We start from the raw sequence: 22509 nt of genomic DNA, 5'->3' as shown, positions 1-22509 counted from the left end.
GTGATGACCATCTGTGCAGTAATTCAGCCTTTTCAAAAGTATTAAATAAGGCATTCATCTCTTCTGAGGTTCAAAAGCAGCCTGTTTTCAAGAGAGAGATTTTTCTTCTGGTATTAAAAGGGTCATACTTTATCCAAAGCAGAAAGTAAACACTTAATGTGTTGCTGTTTATGCTCTTTTTATGTGTGTGTGTGAATATTTGTGTTGCTCTCCCTAATAGGAAGTCGAGAAAGTTGTTTGGGCATATAGGTTTCCTGTCAAATATACAAGACAAGTGATCATCAGAAAATAAGCTAAAACAGAGAATAAAAATGAACAAGCAGTAAAATACAGAGTTTTGTTAGTCAGAAACCTTGCAATGCATGAAAATGATTTCACTGAATGTCCGAATCCTCCTTTCTTTCCACTTGCCCATTTTTCATGTTTTTGCTAGATTGATTTACAGTAACTCAGGTGAAGGCTCTGGATGGAAGTTAGGGACTGAGAAGTTAGAGAAGAAAGCTTTCAGGATTTATCTTATTTGACAATATGATGAGCTTCTGTGCTTGCTGGCCAAAACAGTGAGTAACAGTGGGGATTCTCCAGCTGTCAGTAGCTCTTTCAGCAGCAGGATTGTTTCTGATTACAGTGTGGTTTGCCAGTCCTGGAATGAGGGGGATGAAGCAGAAAACATGGTCAGGTCACCTCTGGCCTTTGCTGCTGTGTCCCACACTGGAGGAGCACTGAGACAGAGTGAAATTCTTCTGTCTGGACAAAGTTCTTTGGTGTGATTTCCCTGCCTTCTAACATCTACATACAGGGTCCAAGTTCTTTCTTGAGATATGTGCACCAACATCTCTGATCTTCACAAAAAATCACAGCTTTTCTAAACTTAGAAGGTTAAAAATTAAGGTACTGAGTGAAGAAATAGGCATTGCTTTTCGCAGTCAGTTTTTACTGTATTGTTAAAAATAAAGAGAATTTTATTTCAGAGCTGAGTTGATAATACTGGGTTTGCTCATGGGCTGTAGGAAGTGGTGAAGTGGTTCCATATGATGATCAATTGTTTAAGTAGCTTGAATTTCAACAGCACTTTAAACTTGTACTCACATGATTGACACTAATGATTCTGAGAGAGACACTATACTCTGTCGAGTGAGTAATTTGTTTTTTTAAAGAATTGCTTGAGTACCTGTTTACGCTGTAGACTGTAACAGTGGGGTGACATTAAGATGATACAGCCAATAAATAGGATGGTTGTCTTTTTTTCTTTTTTTAAGTATCTGAAACACTTGCCAACAAAATCTGTCATGATGGCTGTGAGGAAATGGATATTCATGTGCCTGTAAAATTCTGTCAAGTCAAAGTTGTGGTTTTGGTCTAGCTGCCTCTAGCTTTTAATGATTGAAGTTGTTAGTACCTTAAGAATTGCAGTGGGATAAGCTTCAGTAGACAAGAGATCAGAGTATTATAGTTTACATCTTCTATAATGCATTTATATGAGATTTTTGCTTCATTTAACGAACTGTTACTTCTTAACAAAACAATGGCCAGACCAGAGTGCATTTGGAACTTGTGGGAATTTAAGCAAGGGAGGTTGCCAACATTTTGGTCTTGGGTATGTTACTCCAGTTTGAAACCAGAGTAATATAAATAACACAGAGTGGTCATTACTGGGGAAACAGTCACATGTGGAGTAATAGGAGGGAACAATTCAGGGTCTTCAAGATCTTCTTCCTACTCCTGATCCAGAGGAGCTTTCCAAGGCAGCAAACACCAGCCCTGTGTGATGAATTCCCATGGCATTTTGTCCCCACCTGGTTCCTGGGGCTGGATGCAGTCACCCAGGGCAGCTGTCACCCTCAGCAGTTCCCAGATTTTCCTTTTCCCTGGATACCCCTGTGAGCATGGTGTGGACCCAGGGATTGCAAACCTCGGATGTCCCTCTGTTCTGCATGGTAAATCTTGCAAGGCTGTCAAATCTCTGCTGCTGGCAAGGCCTTTCTGCCCTGTAGGGCTGCTAGGATTTGGTGTTGCTGCACAATAACAGCAGGAATCTACTGCCAGCACGAGGCAGAGCTGGCTGAGGCTGTCAGAGGTTGTAGGGTGATGCAGAGGTTGTAGGGTGATGGCTTGACCTGCTCCTCAGCCAGCCTCCCACAGTTCTCAGTGCAAGGCTTTGCTCTCTGCCAAGGCACCTTTCAGAAGGTCTCTTCATTCTTTGGACACAAAAGAGGTAGAACAGGGGTGAAGAACCACCTCAGCTTTTCCCTCGTGTATTTTCAACTTGCCTGCTTGCACTCAGAGCCCCCAGGATTTGTGTGCTGACCTTAATGAGCTGGGCAGGTTCATCAGTGATGGTTTGTGCCCTTTTGAGGTGAGGAGCTGCATTTCCCCGTGTTCCATGAAGTGCCAATGGCACACTGAGGGCACACAGCTCTTCACACAGCTCTTCACACAGTTCTTCACACAGTTCCCCTGGCTGTGAACTGTTCCCCATAATTTAGTTAATGAAAGGAATAAAGAGGAGAAGTTACACAAAGCCCTTACTTGGGATTAAGAATGTTGAGTGCTCCTTTTTTAGGTATAAACTGCAGGCTCTGCTCAAGACGTGGTGCATCAGAAAACCAGATTTGATAAGATTACAGCAACTTCAAGCATCTGATACTGGTTGAAGTTTTTCAATTTCTGAGTAGTAATCTTTTGTTTAATGTTGTCCGTGTATTAAATCTCCTTAATTCCAGAAACCTTTAATCTGTGTATGTAATAAGACATTGCTGTTGAAGTGCCAAATGCTTTGTTTGCACATTTTTGAGTTTCAGGAATTTGTTAAAAATACCAGAATGTCCTTTGTAGAATGTAGAAGATTATTTAGATCATAGGCTCTATTGACTGGTGAACTGGTGTTTGTCTTCACAAGGAGAAAAGGCAGAAGTTCTAAAGCAGAATAAAGAAAACCACTGAAAAGAAGCCTCCTTCCACTCCAATCTCATTTGTTGAAAGAAAATGTATATTAATTAAAAATTTAGACACTTCATTTCTGTTGCAAGGCTCCTTGCAAAAGACAAATTATTTTATACATCTAGCATGTGTTGGAACTGACAGATGAGATTAATATGCTTCTTAAATTACCATTACCAAGGGTCAATTAATAAGTGAACTAACCTTGTGAAAGTCATTCTGAAAGACTAGTTACAGATCTGTAATAGTCCCTGTCAAATTGCACAGAATTGAGAAAATGAGAAAGCTGTCAAATAAATACGATACCTACTAATTGCCTTCTGCATAAGGTAAATGAGCTTTTGTGGTTGTTGGTGGGAGGAACAAGAAATAAGTCTAAGAAATGGTACCATTACTAATATACAAATTTGGAGTAAAATATACTTGAGGGAACATGAATGCACAGAAACCTCCCTTGGTAACAGAAAAGTGAAATTTCTTGGCAGCCAAAGAATGGGGGATATAAAGATTGAATGATCACTAGAGAAATATTTTGTGGGCTATTGTATAGATTATTGCCTTGGTAAATAGAGAATTCACCTGTTTCTACATTCTTTGATGCACTTTTTAGTTGGCCTTTAGACATTAATTTCTACAAATTCAGGTTTCATTATGACAAAAACTAAACCAGCCATACTTGCTGTGTGACTTGCCAAAAAAGCACCCTAATATCAGGTTTCTCTCTATGGGAAACACTTTAAAAAATCCCCAACTCCAAACCTGCAGGCTGACCAAATGTTGTGTTGGTCATTAATCTCATTTTCTGCGATCAGGTTATAAAAATGCAATAGATATAAAAACAAGGTCAAGGAAAAGCATTTTGCATTCCTCCAGGAAGTACTGAATATTTGAGACATTTCCGTTAATAAAATCAACCATCTTGGGGTAAAAATTGGGTGTTCACAGCTATTGGCAACTGCAAATATGTTTTTGTTCTGTAGATTTCAACATGAGCCCATCTCTGGATCATTGGGTTTTGTCTGTTAAATCATCCATCATTAACAGCTTCATCTATTAACGAATAAATATTTAATACTAATATTAAACGGCATGAAAATGCTCGAACTAAGTGTATGATATGAATCTTGAAAAAGCAGAAAGTCAAACACTTATTTGTGCAGCAAACACCAAGTTTGCTGTGATGGCAGAAGGATCTCCTGTGCATCTGTTTTCTAATGGTATGAGTTCAAAAAATTTGGATATTTACAGAATTAAAATGGTAGTCATGCTCTAGGATAAGATGAGCACAGCAGCACGTGCTGGCATGAAGCTTTGAGGTGGGAATTCCATATTCCAGCCCTATAAAGGTCTATAAGGGAGGTTGAGTCAGAGTTCACCAGCAGTGCCATGTGGCTGAAGGGATCAGCAGCTCAGCTACTCAACTCTGGGCTGAAATGGTTCAATTGCTGCCTTTGGTGGGTAATACTGAAAGATAAATGTGGTTCTCACAATGAACCTGTTCAGAGAAAAATGTTTAAAAAAAAAATGTTTTCGTGTATTTATTCAGTTCTACTCTCTATAATCTTCTGCTGGGTAAAGCAGAACATGAAGCAGAAAAATAATCGTAATGTCACTTTTCTTGTCTGTTGTTTCATTAGTAATAGAACATTTTCATAACATTGAAAATCCTGTATAGATCAAGATTTTCTCAGAGAACAACTTCATTTTAGTCAAACTCTTACATGATATAATTTACCTGCTGTCAAACCCAGTTAAGTGACATAGTTTGGTGCTATCATATTCCAGAACATGTCAGGATTTGATGAGCCAAGAATGTTGTGTTTAGTAGTATACATTTTTTAAAGCCTTTTTTTCCAACATTCTACTGAACAGTCAGTGAATCCTTCTCTAAATGTCTTTTTTTCCTGCAGTAAAATGTTCCTTTTATATAATTTTGGTTCCTCGCTGAAGAGACAATTCATATTCATGCTTATTTTTTGACCTCTTAGGGAGAGATGAAGGTCTGATCGCTTAAAATACGTTTCTCACAAGCATATTTTCCTGTGGTTAAAACTTCCAATTTCTTTGAATTGTTCGGTGTGAAGCTCATTTATCTCCTGATAAAAAGCAATTCTTTGAAAGTGGTGTCTCTAGTAAAATCAGGGCAGTTGAGTAAACCCCGAGCAGTGTCAGCTGCTCCATGAGAGAGCTGTTTGTAGAACACAGAGTGCCATCTATTGAACACTCGTGTGAGCCAGCAGCCCTGCCTTGGCCAGGGGAGACACAACCATGGGAGTAAAACATTGAATAAAACATTTAACATCCAGAAAAATCATCAGCCTACTCGAGCTTTTACTGTGTTTCCTTTTGTTCCCATTTCCTTCTTTGATGTACAATGAAACTAACACATAGGTTCTAAAAGAATAATTCTTGGCCTTCTTTGGGTTTGAGAAAAGATTTTGAGGTTTTTCTGCCTTCCTAAGTAGACCTAATAATTTTAGGTTGGATGTTAAGTTGGGGTTTTTTTTTGTTTGTTTGTTTGGGTTTTTTTGGGGTTTTTTTTTCCCCAATTGGTTTTGCTTTCCTTAATTTAAAATCATAGAATCATTAATGTCTCTCACAAACATGGGATGCTCTGTGCTTTAGGTGCCTTTTTTGTTGTGTTTAGTAGTATATATTTTTTAAAGGCTTTTTCCCCAACCTTCTACTGAACAGGCAGTTGGTGGGACGAACAAGAAAAAAAATCTAAGAAATGTTAACATTAATAATATACAAATTTGGAGTAAAATTTACTTGAGGCAACATGAATGAACAGAAAACCTCCCTTGGTTTTCCAAATCTCCCAGGGGATTTAATAATACCATTATAACAAACCTTTAGTTCTACAAAACACCTCAATTAAAACCAGGATAGTTTACTCTTTTTGAGAGACTCTGTGGGGTTGATGGATTGCTGCAGATTTCAGCTCCAAAATCAAACTCTGGGGATCGATTGGACTGAGTTTCTCTGTGTGTTTTGCATTGAGCCAGCAAGTTACTTAGTAGTGATAGAATTATAAATAGGTCACTCCAAATAAAAGAAATTGTCTTATGGTTGAACCAGCAATATATTGATGAGAAGTCACCTTGCCAAGCTGAAGGGGAAGAACTTGTTTTGGTGATGTAGCAGAACTGAGTGAGGAACTTTTATCCAATTTGCCACTAATTGTTGTTGTATTGAACAGTAAAGTCCAGTCATAATGTTGGCTGTGTCTATCAACTTAAGAACAAGAAGGTGACAGAAACAATGGAATAGAGACAGGACTGCACCAAATCACAGACCAGAATGTGGTGCAAAAATCTTGTTTTCCTCTTTTTAGACAGGAACTTGGGCAGTATGACACTATTTGCACTCAAAGGGACTATTGCAATTCCATTGGCAAAAATGGTGACACTTCAAGCTAGAATTAAAGCATATTGTTCTGCACTATTAAAATAGCTCTCTATTGGTTTAAAAAAGTTCAGATTTTAGCACACACGCCTGTTATTTTTAGAAAAGATCATGGGATGATCTTTTGGGATGTTAATCCCTTAATTGACATAGGGGAGTGCACTCCTCAAGAGGAGGGTGATGAAGTAAAATCCCACAGGATGATTTTCCATCACTTTGTGAGTTTAATTCCACTTTGGGAATAAATACACGAAGGTTGAATAATCTGGTCTGTGCAGGAAGTCCCTGTGTTGCTTTGGAGCATCAGCTTCAGAAGTCTCTTCAAGGACTTCCTGTTCTAGGTCATTTCAAGTTTTAAAAAACAGCCATGCCCCAGTAGATTTTAACAGCTTGAAACCATGCAAGATTTCTCCTCCTTTGTGTCTTTGTTTCTACCGCGTCTTTAATTTTCTAGTTTTGCCCCTCTTTGTTTGCAATTAGTTGCCTTTGTTTAATTGCTCTTTGTAACAGGGTGTAGTTTTATTGCTATGATGCCTTTAATTCACCCCTGGTACTCTGTTGGTGATTATCTCTGTGGGTTGCAAAGACATTTTTCTTGGGTTTTTGAGTTACAGCTTCGCAATAGGAGCAGCAAATGTTCCTGCAGCACTCTCTGGGAGGAATTGTGGAAGGTACTCCTTTCATGATCGTTTGGTTTGTTGGTACATTAAAAAGGGTCTTGCTGATTGCTGCAATTCAAAAAGTTTTATTTCATTTGAAATTTTTGGTGCAAAGAGCATTTAATGAATTTTGTGGCTGACTGTACCCAGGCTTTACTTTCTGCTGCAATAACTTTGATTTTCCAATTCTCTCTTTGCCAAATAAATATTCCACATAAGCCCTTTTTTCCCCCAGTTGATACAACTGATGCAGCTTGATGCAAGCAGTGAACAAATAGACAACTGTAACATAATCTTTGCAAAAAAAATGTTTTGGTTGCTTTTTTGGACTCAAAATCATGTCTGTTAGTGTTTGTGAATAGTAAAGGAGTTTGAAAAGGGTAAAAAAAAAAGACAAAATATGACATTGTGGGTCTTGGAATTCAGAAAATTATTGAGATAAATTTGTCATAATGTGGAGATTAGGAGAAGCATGAGGGAGAGAAAAAGAGAAGTCTTCTTCATCTCCAGAAACAAAACAGATGTGGAAATGGGATGTGGAGAAAATCATGAAAGAGTGAAAATCAGTAAGGGAGAAGTCTGTGGATTCAGTTTGAGATCTGATTTTATGAAAGTGCAGCACAGGAATTGCTGTTGTTTGTTGTAAAGCATCTTGTGAGATCTCAGAATTAAGGGAAAGTGGCAGTGGAGCATAAAATTTCCTGAGGAGATGCCTTCCTAAGGTGTTAAATGCAGTAAATTATGGTTGACTGAGGTATTTAAAAATAAATAAATAAATCCAGTGAGGCATACCAGAACTGCAAATTACGCCTTAAGATTAACAGTTTTAACAGGTAATGTTGTCATGAGAGCTGAAGACCAGTGAAGCATTTCAGAAAGTTCCTGGGTGAAATGTAAGCAAGAAAAATAAAAGAACGTGAAATAAATTCTGTCTTTAGATGTGTCACTACATAGAAGGTGCTTGTTGATCCTTCAGGAATTACTTTAGGTCTATTTGACTACTCAGAAAAGACTTTTACTGTGTTAATTTACCTAATTTGAGACTCATTGACTAAATCTTCCTTTATTCCCAGTTAATGCAGAGAGATGGTCCAACATGTTAACAGTGACAAAGACTCATTTGAGAGAGACAGAGGAGGTAATTTGAAACATTTTGTTTTGGATCAGGCTGTCCTTGGAATATCTTTCCACTACATAAATGGCCTGAAAACTATTTTTCTACTATAATAATGTGGAAAACACTAGATACTTCCTTTTTTTCTATGTATGAAATATGGATCTAATAGGAAAAAAACACTACAACTGTTGGACTGAAACAGAGAAATTGCTCAGTGTGTGTGATCTGGGATGTGCTGATTGTTTAGCTGCTCTTACCAGGAGGATCAGCAATCTGAATTATAAAAATATCTGCCACAGACACCCTTTTGGAAAAAAACAAACAACTGGGCATAATGTGAAATTCAATAAAACTGACTGCAGGCAAAACCTCCTTTAGTTTGGAATAACAGGGCAGGATAAACAGAATTTTGTTACCTCCAGTGCTTGTACATCATCACAAGTGCTGAGGGCATGGAGAGCAGGAGGGCAGGGAAAGCCAAGTGATAGCTCTGAATACTTCTGTGGTTATTTGATATATTTACCCACTCAGATGTCAAAATTCAACCTTCTTAATGGAGCAGCTTACAACCTCTTCTGATTGCGGGAGATCGATAAACTCCCTTTTACTGTGTTTGTAACCAAACACACAGCAGGGAGCAAATTGTGGAGATGATGCTTCCCACACCTTTCCTCATCAGCATTGAAATGTGTCAGCTTGGGCTCAGCAGAGCCAGCACAGTGTGGCGAGCACAGACCTTTCCTGTGAGGAATTTTTCTTGCTTCTTCCTGTGTTTTATAAACAAAGATAAAGTCTGGATGTTGTTGGAACAGTGTCTCAAGATATGGACGATTCAAGCCTGGCCAGTTGGCCTAGGGGGGGAGGTTTTGAACTGACCAATCTGGGAGACCTTTGAAAGTCTATACAAGTTGAAATTTGTCGCTGTTGAGCTGCAAGCAGAGAAAAAGACTTGGGTTCTCAGTGTGGCAAGAAAAGAGAGCTTTATTATTTTGATTCCAACTTATATAGACTTTTCAGAGGTCACCCAGATTGGTCAGTCAGAAACCTCCCCCTAGGCCTGATTGGCCAGGCCTGAACTGTCCAAATCTCGAGACACTATAACATCCAAACTTTATCTTTGTTTATAAAACACAGGAGAAAGTTCTCATGGGAAAGACCTGTGCTAGCCACAGAAATTAATTAATAAAAACAGACATTTGCCACATTGAAGACCTGGACTTCTTCCCTCTGTTAGCGGTTCAACAGTGACAGCAAAGTGCCCAATGTTTGCTAGCCAGGGATGTGAGGAGGCAGGGGAGGTTTGTTCTGTCAGGAATTTGGGTGAACAGGCAGCTCCCAGGTGGTAACGTGGGTTCCCTGAGTGAAGGAGACACTGACAGAGCTTGGGGAGGAGTGAGAAGGAGATTCAGCAGCAGAATATAAATAAATAAATAAATAAATAAAATAAATGAATGAGAAAAGGACTGTGTAGGTACACCAACAGAACCCTTAGCAGTTTATCATCACACGCTGTGTGCTGCAAAAGGAAATGGCAAACACCTTCTATCATGATCCAATCCTTCACTGCAAAGACTCAGAGAGGAGAGTTTTGCAGCTCTGAAATGGGAATGGGTTTTGTAACCCACAGCCCTCAGGATCTACAGTATCCTCATCTCAATGCTGGAAGCAGAGACAAATAAATCTCATCTACTTCTCTTTTTCTGTCTTTGGGAGATGAACCTTCAAAAAGATGAAGTTTAGAAATGCTGTAGAATTGCAGCTTACAAGGCTGTGAAAAATGTGGAGTATAAAATATGGAGAAATCATTTCAAATTTGGAAGAGCTGAGCAATTCTATTTACAGGATAAGCAAATCTTTCCGGAACTCTACCAGGAAAACTTGTCTCCAAAGTTTTCTCTTCATTGACACTTAGATCCCAAGCACTCTTATTTCCTTCTAGGATGGGGTTTTGAAGGAGCCCTGTGCCCTGGAGCACTGCCAGGGTCAAGGGGATGAGCTGCCATCCCAGGAATGCTGACAGGGCTGGAAATTGGGCAGCAAGGCAGCAGGGAGCTGCAGACACTCCAGTCCAGCCTGTAAAACCTTCTGGACAAATAAAACCTTCTGGAATTGATAATTTTGTTGCTTAAAAACAGCGAGACCTGGTCAGTTCCATCTGTACCAGCCTGGTACCAGCCTGAGTGATCCTTGACTTCTAACACCTTTTCCCACTCATTTGCAGGAACAGATATTTGAAGGAATAATAACAAAGCAAAATATATGTGTGTGTGATATATACCTGGCATGTGCACTGACCCTTTTTTCTCATGCTAAAGAAGGCAGTTTTCTTGTCACCCATGCATTCCAGATCTTGCATTTTAGTTCTTGATCTGATTATCTACAGGCTCTCTCTGGCCCTGTTGCTTCTTGAATCCTTCCACGAGATGAAATCTGTGAAACTCTCGCCACTTCCTCCACGTTTGGAGTTATTTTTGAGCAGGAAGAATGGGGAGCAGTGTCAGATAATGACAGGAGCTATTTAAAAGTCCAAAGCCATTTCTCAGTTTTTCTTTTGTAAGTGTCCTTGTTGGTTTTGTGGTGCAGCACAGAGTCTAAAAATTCCAGCACAGCTTATGTCTTAATCCTTTATTTCAGTCCTACTTTGTCTCTTTTTGAGTTCTTTAATATTTTTTTGGTGGCGATTAGCCTTGATTGCTTTGGTGAATCCTGATATCTTCTCCCTGTCCCTCACCCCCTCTCCCTTTTTCAGGGGATCAACATGTGCTCTCCTGTGATACGGGAAGATTTTAATTAGTATTTCTGTGATCATCCTTAATGCTTTTGGTCTGTGTGAAGTGCACGTGGCTCCTTGAAGAGCTGCCTTGCTCCACAGATTTGAGGGATGTTCTTCTCATTTGTTCACCGAGGTTATTTTTGGAGTGGGCATTCTCATTTCAGCTCCCAGATAACACTTGACAGGATGGATGCTTCAGAAGTTATTTTAATTCAATTTTCGTAGCCACGTGAGAGATTCTTTGAGGCTTTCTGTTGTGAGGATTCATAAAATTATTTTCAGTTGTGGTTTTGTGTCTTTACAGATGCAGAGCACTGTGTAATGGGGGGGAAAATGATACACTGAGAAGATAACTGGGTTTTCAAAGTTCTTTCAAAGGTGTTTTGATTTTAATAGGATATATTATTCAGTCTCATAAGGCACTTTGAAAAATCACACTGTGCACATGTTGGTAGCTTAATAACCTTTGTAAATCTAATTTTACATCCCTTGCTCAGCAAGATATGGAATATAGCTATCAGTTTTGTGTGCAGAGATCAAAAACTTAGATTCAAGCTTGATTTAAATTTTTTTCTGGGCTGTGGCTTTGGTGAAGTTATTTGATCTCTGTCTCCCACCCTTTGCCTATCTTATTTTTGTGGCTGATTCTCTTTTGAAGCACTCTGTGGCTGTTGGCTCCATCAGTTCTGTAATTAATCAGGATGGTTACAGTTTGAGCACTTCACAGCTTTATGTCCACCCTAAAATGGGGATTTGGTGAGGTTTGCAAGGTGAAAATATCAAAATAATTTTTGGAATTTTGGGTTTAGCGTTGTCCTGCAGAAAAAGCAGAGTTCATTTTGGTATAAGCTTTCTATAAGTATGTATTTAATGTATTTTTTCTGCAGTTTATGCCATCATTCTCTATAGTTTTGGGTTTTTTGTGTTCCTCTGTGATTTTTTCATGGGGAAGGGGCCATTTTATATACTGAGCAGAGAAAAATTACCAGGCTTTGAGCTGTGAAGAAAAACAGCAGCTTTTTTAGCAATATTGTGATTCAGAGACAGCTGGGGAAGAAAATGCATTTCCTGTGACACTAATGGTGCTACAGCATATACATTCAATTAGATAATGAATTCAAAATTGCTTAGTTTAGAGCTGTGGAGCAGTTTAATATATTAAAACCAAAAAATATTAAATGTATAATACTTTAGCTTCATTTTGCAGCAATGAGCATATTTCACTGATGGCATTTTCTAGGAATATTGTAGCTTTCCTGGATTGCCAGTGCCAGGCTTTCCAGTGGGAAAAGAGTTTCTGATGTTATCTCGAGGCTGCAGGAGCTGCAGGCACAATGAACTTCTGCACTTGGCCTGTAGTGATTGAAAAACTGGCCAAGAAAATGGTTTTGTGCTTTGCCCTTCAAGGGAAGGATGAACAACAGAAAGATTTAATGCACAAAAAACTCATGTGGAAAATGGGCAAAAAGTTATTATTTAAGTAATAAATAGGCTTTAAGACTTTCTTGACTTGGGATGGTTTTGTTTAAAGAAAAAACAGTTGGAATAACATGGGAATGTTGACCTGACTTTGTCACATACAGACAAACCCCTTTGTGACAGGTTCTGATGCAACTTTAGTTCTGCAAAGGTAAAGGTTCTCGTTAGTCAAAAGTGTATAAAGTTGGCAAAACTTGCCAAGTACACTTCACAAACTAAAATATGATGTAGACCCTGACCTTTCACTCTACTGATGTGACTAATTATCAAAATATTAAGACCACTGCCTTAAAATCCAGAGATAAAAGAACGTATTTGACTGTTTATAATATTAAATTCCTCTTTATTTTCATACGATTTCTAATAATGTGTCTACAAACATTTGCATCTGAAGTGATCAAAGAAGATGAAGTGACTCTTAATGAAGAATTCATCCTTTGTCACTTGGGAGAGATGAGTCTTGGGCTTTAAAAAAAAATAAAATAATTGATAAAGAGTGAAGAGATAGTTGTGCTGAGAAAATAGGAACTTTGTAATAACTGCAATGTAATTGTAGGAGTGAAGACTTTTATTTTAACGAGGTCCTTGCTGAAGTTCTTCAGTGTTTCACCTGATCCAGAGGTGCAGAGCAGGTTTAGTTTGATGCCTCATTGCATATTTTTCTCACCTTTTTTGTAAAATATTTTACGACTGAGGGTAAAGGAACATCTGCATTCAGAAAATTCTCTAATGCTCTGCATTTCCTTCCTGCATTGTTTCCCCAGCAGAAGATGCTAGAGATAAAAATGTCCCATAGAGACAAACACCCTTCTTAAAAGAAAAGCAGAAGTGCTGCTTTTTCACCTCTTGTCTTCACGAGTGAAAATGTACAGAGGAGTAGCATGATCCCTGCAATCACTGGGAGGTGTTTGAGGCTTCCCAAAATCCCTGCACTGAACATGAACTGACAGGAGATCAGTTCAGTGGCTTTGGTTTCACACTGCAGCGATCCTCTCCCTCTGGAACTGCTTCTGTTTCACCTGTGAATGTAGGGCACGGGAATAAAAGGTTACCTGACTGCTGCTGGATGAGGAAACAGCAAACTTAGAGCAATAAATTTTATATTTTGAAAGCAATCAGAATCTAATTTTTGAGATGGAAGCATCAGCAAGATAAACCCTCTGGAAGATAGTCCTGGAGTATTTAGAATGGTTAATTAATCCCTTTCCACCTTGGCTCTGAGTGAATGAATGCCAGGTTAAATTCTCCAGTTGCAGGTGAAGGTGCTGATTTTTGCCATACAGTTGTGCTGTGCTGGTCAATACCTTGTGTTCAAATAATTTGAGATAGAATTACGTTTAACCCTAAGAAACAGAATATTTTTGTTTTGCATCCTCTCCCTCCACCTCTTATGAAGCAATATAACAATTAGCTCATGTTTTATTCATACTCTTACATCAGGAAAATTTCATTGTTATTAGTTTCTCTTTCTCTGAATTATTGTCTTCTCTGAGTTGTGTTAGGTAATCGCATAAAATTTTTACTGCAACTTTTCCCTATAAAGAGAATTTCTTTACTGCTTTCTATGACCCACAGGTGGCCAAATTTTCTGTTCTTACCAGGAAATTGACTGTATGAAAGATCCATAGGTCCATTGACTTTCCTTACTGTCAATCCACACTTAAAAATTGATAATAAATACGCCTAACAAGTATTTTCAATAATTATTTTGGTCGAGCTAGGAATAAATACAGCTGGCAGTGATTAGAATAATGGAGGTGGGGCAGGTGGTGGTGCAGCAATTTTTTGGATTGGGATTTTCACAGGGCTCCTGTGAAGCTGGGGATGAGGAACAAGCAGAAAAACCATCTGTTGAAACAAATGGAAGAATTCAGAGGGAAACATTCCTATGGGCAACAAACTGGAAATTAAAATTAGATGGCAGGTAATGACTAAATAGCCTGTCTTAGACTTTGAAGATAATTAAGCACTAAAAGGTATTCCAGATTTACTTATGAAAATCTCCAAATTTATGATGTAATTTTATGTGGGCCATTGGCTGGCTGGCTGCAAAGGGAAAATAGACATTTATATGCAGAGAAGGAAGGTGGCTCTCCAGAATCATTTCACCAAAAGCAATAAATGAATGAAAACAACCCTTCTGTGAAGAGAAACCTTTGAAATTACTTGAAGTAATGGTAAGAACGAGACTGGTTATCTTTTCATGTAAATGTTATTGCTGACTGCAGAGTAGGAAGGATTCAAGACGATTTAAAATAAAGCAGAGAGCTTAAAATGAGTAACTTTGAATAAGCTTAACTTCTGATGATATCAATATATTTGGGGTGATGAAAGATCTTTGCTTGGGATGTGCTGAGGGAAATTGGATGGGAAGACTAGAAATAATCCATATTGAGAAGGGAGAGGGTTCAGTAGGAGTTTGTGAGATGGACAGGATAAAATAAATCTATTACTGCCTGCAGTTTGGGGGTTTATATTGCTTTTTCCTGTTCCATTGCTGTGCCTAATTTGATCAGTGTTTCCAAGATATATCAGAGGCAACAGCCAAAGTCTGCTTTGTATCTGATCATGGAGTTTTGTGTTGTGAGGTGTAGAACTTCTCCTAAAGCCTTGATTATCCTTTGCAGTTTGAATATACACTTGTGCCAAAAATGAAATTTGGATTTAGCCTCACGAGTTCCTGAAAATCCCTGGTTAGATTATGATGAACAAAACTTTATCATTATCACAGAATCGGAGAATGTTTTGGGTTGGAAGGGACCATCTAGTTTCCTTCTCCATTATCATAACTCCATAACTTCTAAATAAAACTTTGAAAGCATCAGTTTTTCATAAGATAAACAGCTTCAGAACTCTGCAGGTTGGTTGGTTGTTGTTTTTCCAAAAAAAGTGTAAATCTGTCTTTACACTTAGCACTTGTTGGAGCTTCATTGCCATAGTCAGGTAGGAACTTAGACGCTTTCTGAATGTGCCATTACAATTTCCTGTTATCTAAAGAATTAATTCAGTATCTTTCATACCTCGTTCAAGTTTTATATTCAAACCAGATAGGCTTTCTTGCCTTCTGCATTGAAAGACTAAAATCTCACATTTCTGTTAGTTAGGACAATTTAATTTTCCACCTGGTTTTATTTACAGCCTTTTCGGAGTGCCAGTATTGTCTTTTACTTGAATGCTTTTCTCACTTGCATGTGTTGGGTTTTTGTAAATAACAATATACTTCTGTTGTTATTTTGTGAGCAGATTTTATGGATGTTCTGTTGTTTTGATTTTTTTTCTTAATTTGTTTCTTCATGGGGTTTTGTTTTTTCATGGAGAAGTAAGATATCAGACAGCTTCTTTCACAAACTGGTCATATAAAGATAGATAATCATAACGTCAGTGCTGCAGGTTTTACTTTGAAAACTTTGTGGAAGAATGGGTTTAAAAAGAGCTGGTGAGTTAACTCACAGTGCTTAGGACAGGCTTGAAAATTATTGTGCAAAGATTAATCAAATAAAGCCCTCTGTCAGCTTAATAAAATGAAGAGGAGATCATGTAACTGCTCCTACAGACCTGTCATGCCAAATTTTTTGGACAGTTCCTCTCAGATGTAGTGGACTTGGCAAAGATAAGTAAATCTATTTTAGTTGTTAATAAGAATCTCTTACTCTTTTCCTTAATCTGTGCAAGTCTGAGAAAAAAAAACCCAAAAAGTGGTGTTAGATCAGCCTTTGTTTGAAATTACTTGAATTTTGATAAAGTGGCTGAAGTCGTTTTTTAAATTTAGCAAAGCCTTTGTTCTTTCCAGTGAACAGTGCAGTCACTTGATACTGAGAGATAGATTAAGAAAGAGCAAATTATCTTGAATTTGAAAATTAATTTGCTGGAATTTCACAGAGAAATATTGCTATTCTTTCACTTCTCAAAGCAATTAACATAGTTTTGATGAGTCAGTTTTTACTATGGTAAAGTGTCCGGCTCTGGAGTCCTCAGCACAGGAAAGACATGGCCATGCTGGTCCAGAGGAGGTCACAGAAATGGGAGGAGGGCTGGAACACCTCTGCTGTAAGGACAAGAGTTGGAGTGCTCAGCCTGGAGAAGAAAAGGCTCCTGGAAGACCCTAGAATCCCTCACAGTGCCTAAAATCTGTTTGGGGGCAAATGTTTTAGCTGTACCTATTTGATGGGACAAAGAGTAATGGTTTTGAAGCAAAAAAGAACAGATTTAGACTAGATATAAGGGAAAGAAAATGACAGCAAGGGTGGTAAAACACTGCCATGGGGTGCCTGGGGAGGTGGTGGATGTCCCATCCCTGGAAAGCTTCAAGGCCAGGGTGGATGGGGCTTGGAGTGATCTGGAGCAGTGAAAGGTGTCTGTGCCCAGGGCAGGGAAGGGAGCAGATGAACTTTAAAATTTCCTTCCAAACAAAATTATTTTATGATTCGTTTTGCCAGCAGTTTCTAAGAGTAGCTAAAACTGTATCTGCCTTTAATGCAGTTCAGGGATGGAACTGCTTCTCCCTTCCCAGTCCCCATCTCGTCCCATGCCATCAAGGATTCCTGGTCTGACTTTGGAGCTCGGAGTTGAGCAAGGCTGGCAGTTGAAGGAGAGGTAGTTCCACAAAGCTTTGGCTGTGCCAATGCCACAGCAATTCTTCCAATCAGAATATTTGCCTGGCTTTAGGCTGTCAAGCCACATATATAATAAAACCTAAGGCTTAGGAAAGGCTTGCAAGAACAATTTCTAGACAAGTGAGGATAAGCAGTGAGTAGATGTTAGAATGGACTGTGACACTATTTACAAACAGTGTATGTCAGTGGTAGCTTACTCATAACAAACACTCCTACTCACACCCAACACATTGAACTAAAAAAGTGAAAGGTGTTTATAAGCATAGCAAAATACACAGAGAGGTGATAATAAGCCATCCATTTTAATAAGGAATTAGGATTCTGACCTATTTCTTTCCCAGCAGGATTTATCACTAAGTTATAAATAACTTACAGGTATAAGACAGGGCAATGAAGAATAAATTAACAGTATAAACAAAATGCTCAGAGACTTCCAGCCCCTGCTGGCACCACTTTTCTCAGGGAAAGACTGGGAGAGAGTGATATTAACGTCTGAGCTCAGGTTCATTTTCTGGCTGGCTTAACTCCATTAAGGAGTTGAGTCTGGGGATGGGGAGGGCAGGTGAGAATGATGGTGGTGTCTCAGACATGTTTATTGCTGTATTTTATTGATTTCTTGTGAGGGGAGAGAGCTGCAGGTAAAGCACACTGTTGCAATCTAAATTGATTTCTCTGTTGTCTAAGAAGTTTTGGCATGGTTTGCCCTGGTGGCTCATTGTGACTTTGCATGGTTTGGAGGGCTGAGATGTACAATAGGATCTTACTCTCCAGTTTTGAGAAGTAAGGAAAGTCCAAACAAATCTTCAGCTGCATGTGGCAGTTTTTGTTCAACAGGTGATGTGAGTGTGAGCTGGTGTTAAACCCACTTGTGTTATTTTGAGACTGCAGATGTTCTTTAATTCTTCCACCCCTTATTAAAAACCCAGAGAACTCTGAAAATGGCCTAACAAAGACTTCATGCCATCATCAGGAGAAAATGTATTTAATATGTCTAAAGCATTCCTGCTTTATGTGTGTGTTTTTCATTGTTTTGTTTTCTGTTTATGTTAAAAAAAATCTTTTAAGTAGCATTAAGAGATATATTGATTCTACCATGATAGTTCTACATGTGTCCACTGGAGATGTGCTTGATAAAAGTGAAGAAACAAATTCTAACCAAATTTTCACATTATTAGTTTCAAATTTGCCATGGGTCTTGTTTTTTGCTTTTTGGGTTTTTTCCAAGATCTGGTCTTTTCATCCTTAGGGCAATATGGCATTTTCAAGCTGCCAAAGGGTATCTTGATCTGAGTGTTCATCTGTGTCTCTCTCTTGCTCAGAGGAGAAATCTGCTCTGAGCCTGCTCCAAAAGAATGGGCTGCACGTGGTGTCTCTGGCAGGCTCTGGCTGCAGCAGCTCTGATCAGAGCTCTTTTCTCACAGAACTCATGACTTTACTCCTTTTTCCGTTGTTTCAGCTGGAAGTCGAGGTGGTGGACATGAATGGGAAAACCGTTGACGGTCCAGTGCGCCTGGATGTGGCTGTCATTGACCAGAACGACAACAGGCCCATGTTCAAGGAAGGTCCCTACGTTGGTCACGTCATGGAGGGATCTGCCACAGGTGAGTCCCTGACAGCCACAGCTCAGGAAATAATGCCTGAACAAATTCTCTTTCGAGAAATGCGTTGTTGTCATATTGTACAGATTTTATTTGCTGGTTTTTGTGGCTCGCTGAGTTCTTATCCTGCCAAAAAGAACTGGGAGCAGCACATTTTTAGGACAGCGTGTGATTTTTGAAGGAAAGTCCTTGCAGTTAAAAAAATTAAGAGAAATGAAAAAAAAAAGAAATTAAATGGAAATTAGTGCTTTGATTTAGGTTCACATTTTTTATTCACCTCTGAAATCAACGAAGACAAGCCCTAGGGTATGATTAAGATTCAAACCAAGTAACATGTACAACTTCTGTTCAGAGTGGGAATTTCACCTTTTTTCTGTAAATTCAACTTCCCAGGAAGGGTAATTTTTATTTTTTATATTGCATGAGTCTAGTAAATAATCCAAATAAATGGGAAACACATTATGAATAAACTAATATTGTAGGACAGATGGAAATACTGAACAATGCTGATAAACAGATGTTGTAAATGCAGATTCAACACTTGCAACAAAACAAAAACACATTGATAATTAAAGTTGGTCATGAAAATGTTCTGATTAAATTTCCTGTTGATTTTGTCTGATGAGGAAATTGTACAAGAATAAGACACTGTTCCAAATTTGGGTACAACCATTCAAGTTAATCTCTTCCCTTATATCATGTGATCTTTCTGGTGAATTTTGCGTTTTCACATAGAGTTCCCCATGTTTGGAAACTTGTAGGTATGAAATGCATTATGAGCTGAGACTAAAATTTCAGGGTAAATGTTTATTTCCCTCTCTTGTGACAAGCATGTAATGAAGATATTGATGATCTTTTCAGCCAGACAAGAAATGTGTTTCATATTTGAGATTATGGCTGCAGGTGGAACTCTTAACTTTTCAGCTGTCGGTCTCTAGCACATTTTGAACTGGCAGTTCTCTATTTTTGTTATCTATAAACTTGCTTTTATTTTTTTCCCCCACTCCTTATATTGAAGTTTATACTTCTGATTCAGTAGAGATGTTTCTCAGCCCAGCATCCACTGAATTCTTCTGCAATAGTTTCATCCATTTCCTCCTGTTGCCGTTTTGCATGGACCCAGGTATCATTCAGCATTTTGATTGTCTTTCCTGTTAGCCAAACTTTGAATAATTTTCCTCAACTTTCCTTCCCTTGCACCCTCTCCCTTCCCTACAGGTATTCATCACATTAAACTTCATAACCTCATTTCCCTGGTGTCAAGAGCACCAATGCTTGCAAAATTATTTTGTGCACAATAGAAGCTGTAGCATCAGCGTTGGCTGGGATCACTCACAGCTCCCTATTTCAGCCAAGATTTCCTGTTGTTTACATATGTTTTCCATAATTCTTCACATTTTATGGCACATCTCTTGAAATTATTCATCAGGCTCTGCTATTTTATCACAGAGATTATCAGGGAATATTCGGAGGTGGAAGGAACCCCCCAGCTGTCGTGCTGCTCCAAATCAAAGCTGCACTGCACAGCTTGATAGAAACCTTGATGTTTGCATGTGAGATTCCTGATTCCTTCCTTCCCTTTGGATTGCAATTCCTTGTATTTCATTTTTGAAGCTGCGAAAGGAAGGCTTTGTGTTGGATGAATAACCTTATTTCTTCTCCCGGCCACCTTCATTCAAGCTCTGAATTGAGCCCAATCACTGAAATTGTGCTAAAAATTAAAAATGCTCAAATAGGTATCTTGGACTTGTCTTGATGTTCTGTGGATCAAAGTGGGAATGTCTATGGATTCCAATAATTCTATGAGAGATGCATAGTTATGTAGAGAAAGATGCAAATTTACTGGACTGTGAAACTCATCTGAAGGATTTTGGGGCCTTTTTAAAGCATTCAGATGATATTATTAATTTATTTTAAATTACTCACTACAGGGTTCCTCTGTGTTTTCCTGTTAGGCCATAATTTTGTCAGTCACAAACCCAATGGAATTCTCTAGTAACTTTCCACTTATTTATTGACTTTAAAATTAAACTTAGGTTTTGTCTATTTATAAGGAATATCAGAAAATTGCTGATTAATAACTCTTGGAGAGAGTTAGCATCAAAAACTTAAATATGTAAATCTTAATTTTAAAAACCAAGTGAATATTTCTACTAGACTTCCCTGGTGTTGCTGTAAGACGTATTTTTGTTGTTTTACAAGGTGACTTTTCCTCCTTAATGATTTGAAAGTTACTTCTTTAATTAGGCAAAGTTAATTCTTTAATTAGGTAAAACCACAGAAATTTCAGTGAAATGTTGTGCCTAGCCCCTTTAAGAACCCCTTTTTCTCCACCATTGGAGGCAGGTAGAAATCTACAAAAACTGAAGAAAACACGGAAACATTGTGTGATTTTTATATTTATTTAATCATTCTATGAATAATTAAAGACTCTTTTGTGCAAAGGCCCAGCGAGGTTGCGTTTTGATGGTGTTTAAATAGATTTTCTGTGTCACTGAGGCCACTCACATTTTGGTGTGTTTGATTTTTAAACTCACAGTAAACACCACTGGTTATTTGGACACCTACAATTTATGTGCCATCACAATTCTGGAGAGGCAAATACCTGCCTATAATTACTGAGGATATAAGTTGCATTACAATGAGCATTCATCTGAATTTCAAGCTAGGGCTTGCCAGATCTTATAATTAATGATAAAAATATGTGACTGCTAGGTGATGTTGCTACAGATTTCTTTCTTGATATATCGTTCCTAGGGAAAATTTAATAATATAGTTAGTTACAGTAAATTAGCTCTTTTCAGGGGAAATTGTCATGGTTCTGAAAATAGCCCAGAGTCAAATCCTAACAAAAGTACTCTCAAATGTGTGCTTAAAGTGACCACAGATGTCCTGGGATTCCTATTAGGTCTTTTTCTGAAGGAACTGCAAACTTGGAGGCAATTTATTACAAACAAATAACTAGGAAGACCAGCAGAAACAGTGTGATTTGTTGTTTTTTATTTCAAACAGCTCTCATTTCTGTGTGAGGCTGCAGTCAGCATATATGTACCAGGAAAATAATAGCTGAGCCTGATTCAGTGACACTGATGGCAATTTTCGGACTGGCTGTAATGGGTTTTGTGTTCTCTGTACTGCTGATTTCTCGTGTTTTTGTTTCCTGAGTTATGGCCCAGCTTATTTCCCCTAGATCTCTGATTTTTCCAGCTGCCAGCTCGAGGGTTGAGGCTCTGTGTGTCACAGCAGCCTCACCTCAGCACATTGACCAGGGTGACTCCAATCCCGTGGATTCCACAGGAATATTTGGATGTCTCACTCTTTAAAGGCTGCAAAGTGAAGGAGAATTCCATGAACCTGGCAGCACCTCGTTCCTCTTGCTGGAGGCACTTAGCAGGAATTATTTTAAACACTTTTGACGTCGTGTGACTTCCAACAATATGCCGCAAAGCCGGTGGGGTAAAATCTGAACGGCAGTGGGTTAGCAAAATTGCTTGAGAATTGCATTTAAAAAAATAATAATAACTTGTTTTGTGTGGTGCACAATAGCCTGGATCCATTGCATCCCAGCCAAGGAGCCTGGACTGACAGATGTCTATAAATAATTGCTGGAGATAAAGGGACACTTGGAGACAGTTAGAAAGGAAACAGAAGGAATTAAGAAGAATAGCCTGGAGGGTCCTTCAGTATCATAAAACAGTAATTTGTGGAGATGGATAAAGCATGAGGAAGGGGCTGAAGGACTGAGTGTTGTTGGTAGCTCTGCACTGGAAAATAGTGCAGTGGTTCAGGTAAATGCAAACTGGTGCTGAAATTTTGGTTTTTTTATCAGGAACAACCTGCCAGGATGGTGGTTTGTTGTCTTTTTTTTTTTACTTAACCTAACAACTAGTACATAAATTAATATAAATGAGATTGTATATGA

General features: G+C 38.5%; 1 protein-coding gene across 2 annotated transcripts in view; it reads left to right on the top strand.

Moving 5' to 3' along the window:
* CDH13 (cadherin 13) overlaps positions 1 to 22509 on the top strand; it is a 421556-nt gene that overhangs the window by 223562 nt on the left and 175485 nt on the right. For both annotated transcript variants that reach the window (XM_085071452.1, XM_085071451.1), the window contains exon 6: positions 18446 to 18590. In XM_085071452.1, the coding sequence (XP_084927578.1) occupies positions 18446 to 18590 (145 nt within the window). The remainder of the gene's footprint in view (positions 1 to 18445; positions 18591 to 22509) is intronic.

Source organism: Lichenostomus cassidix, chromosome 11 (genome assembly GCF_008360975.1).
Source record: "Lichenostomus cassidix isolate B80296 chromosome 11, HeHo_3.0, whole genome shotgun sequence".
Classification (NCBI taxonomy): Eukaryota; Metazoa; Chordata; class Aves; order Passeriformes; family Meliphagidae; genus Lichenostomus; species Lichenostomus cassidix.
This window is presented reverse-complemented; position numbering and strand designations above follow the sequence as displayed.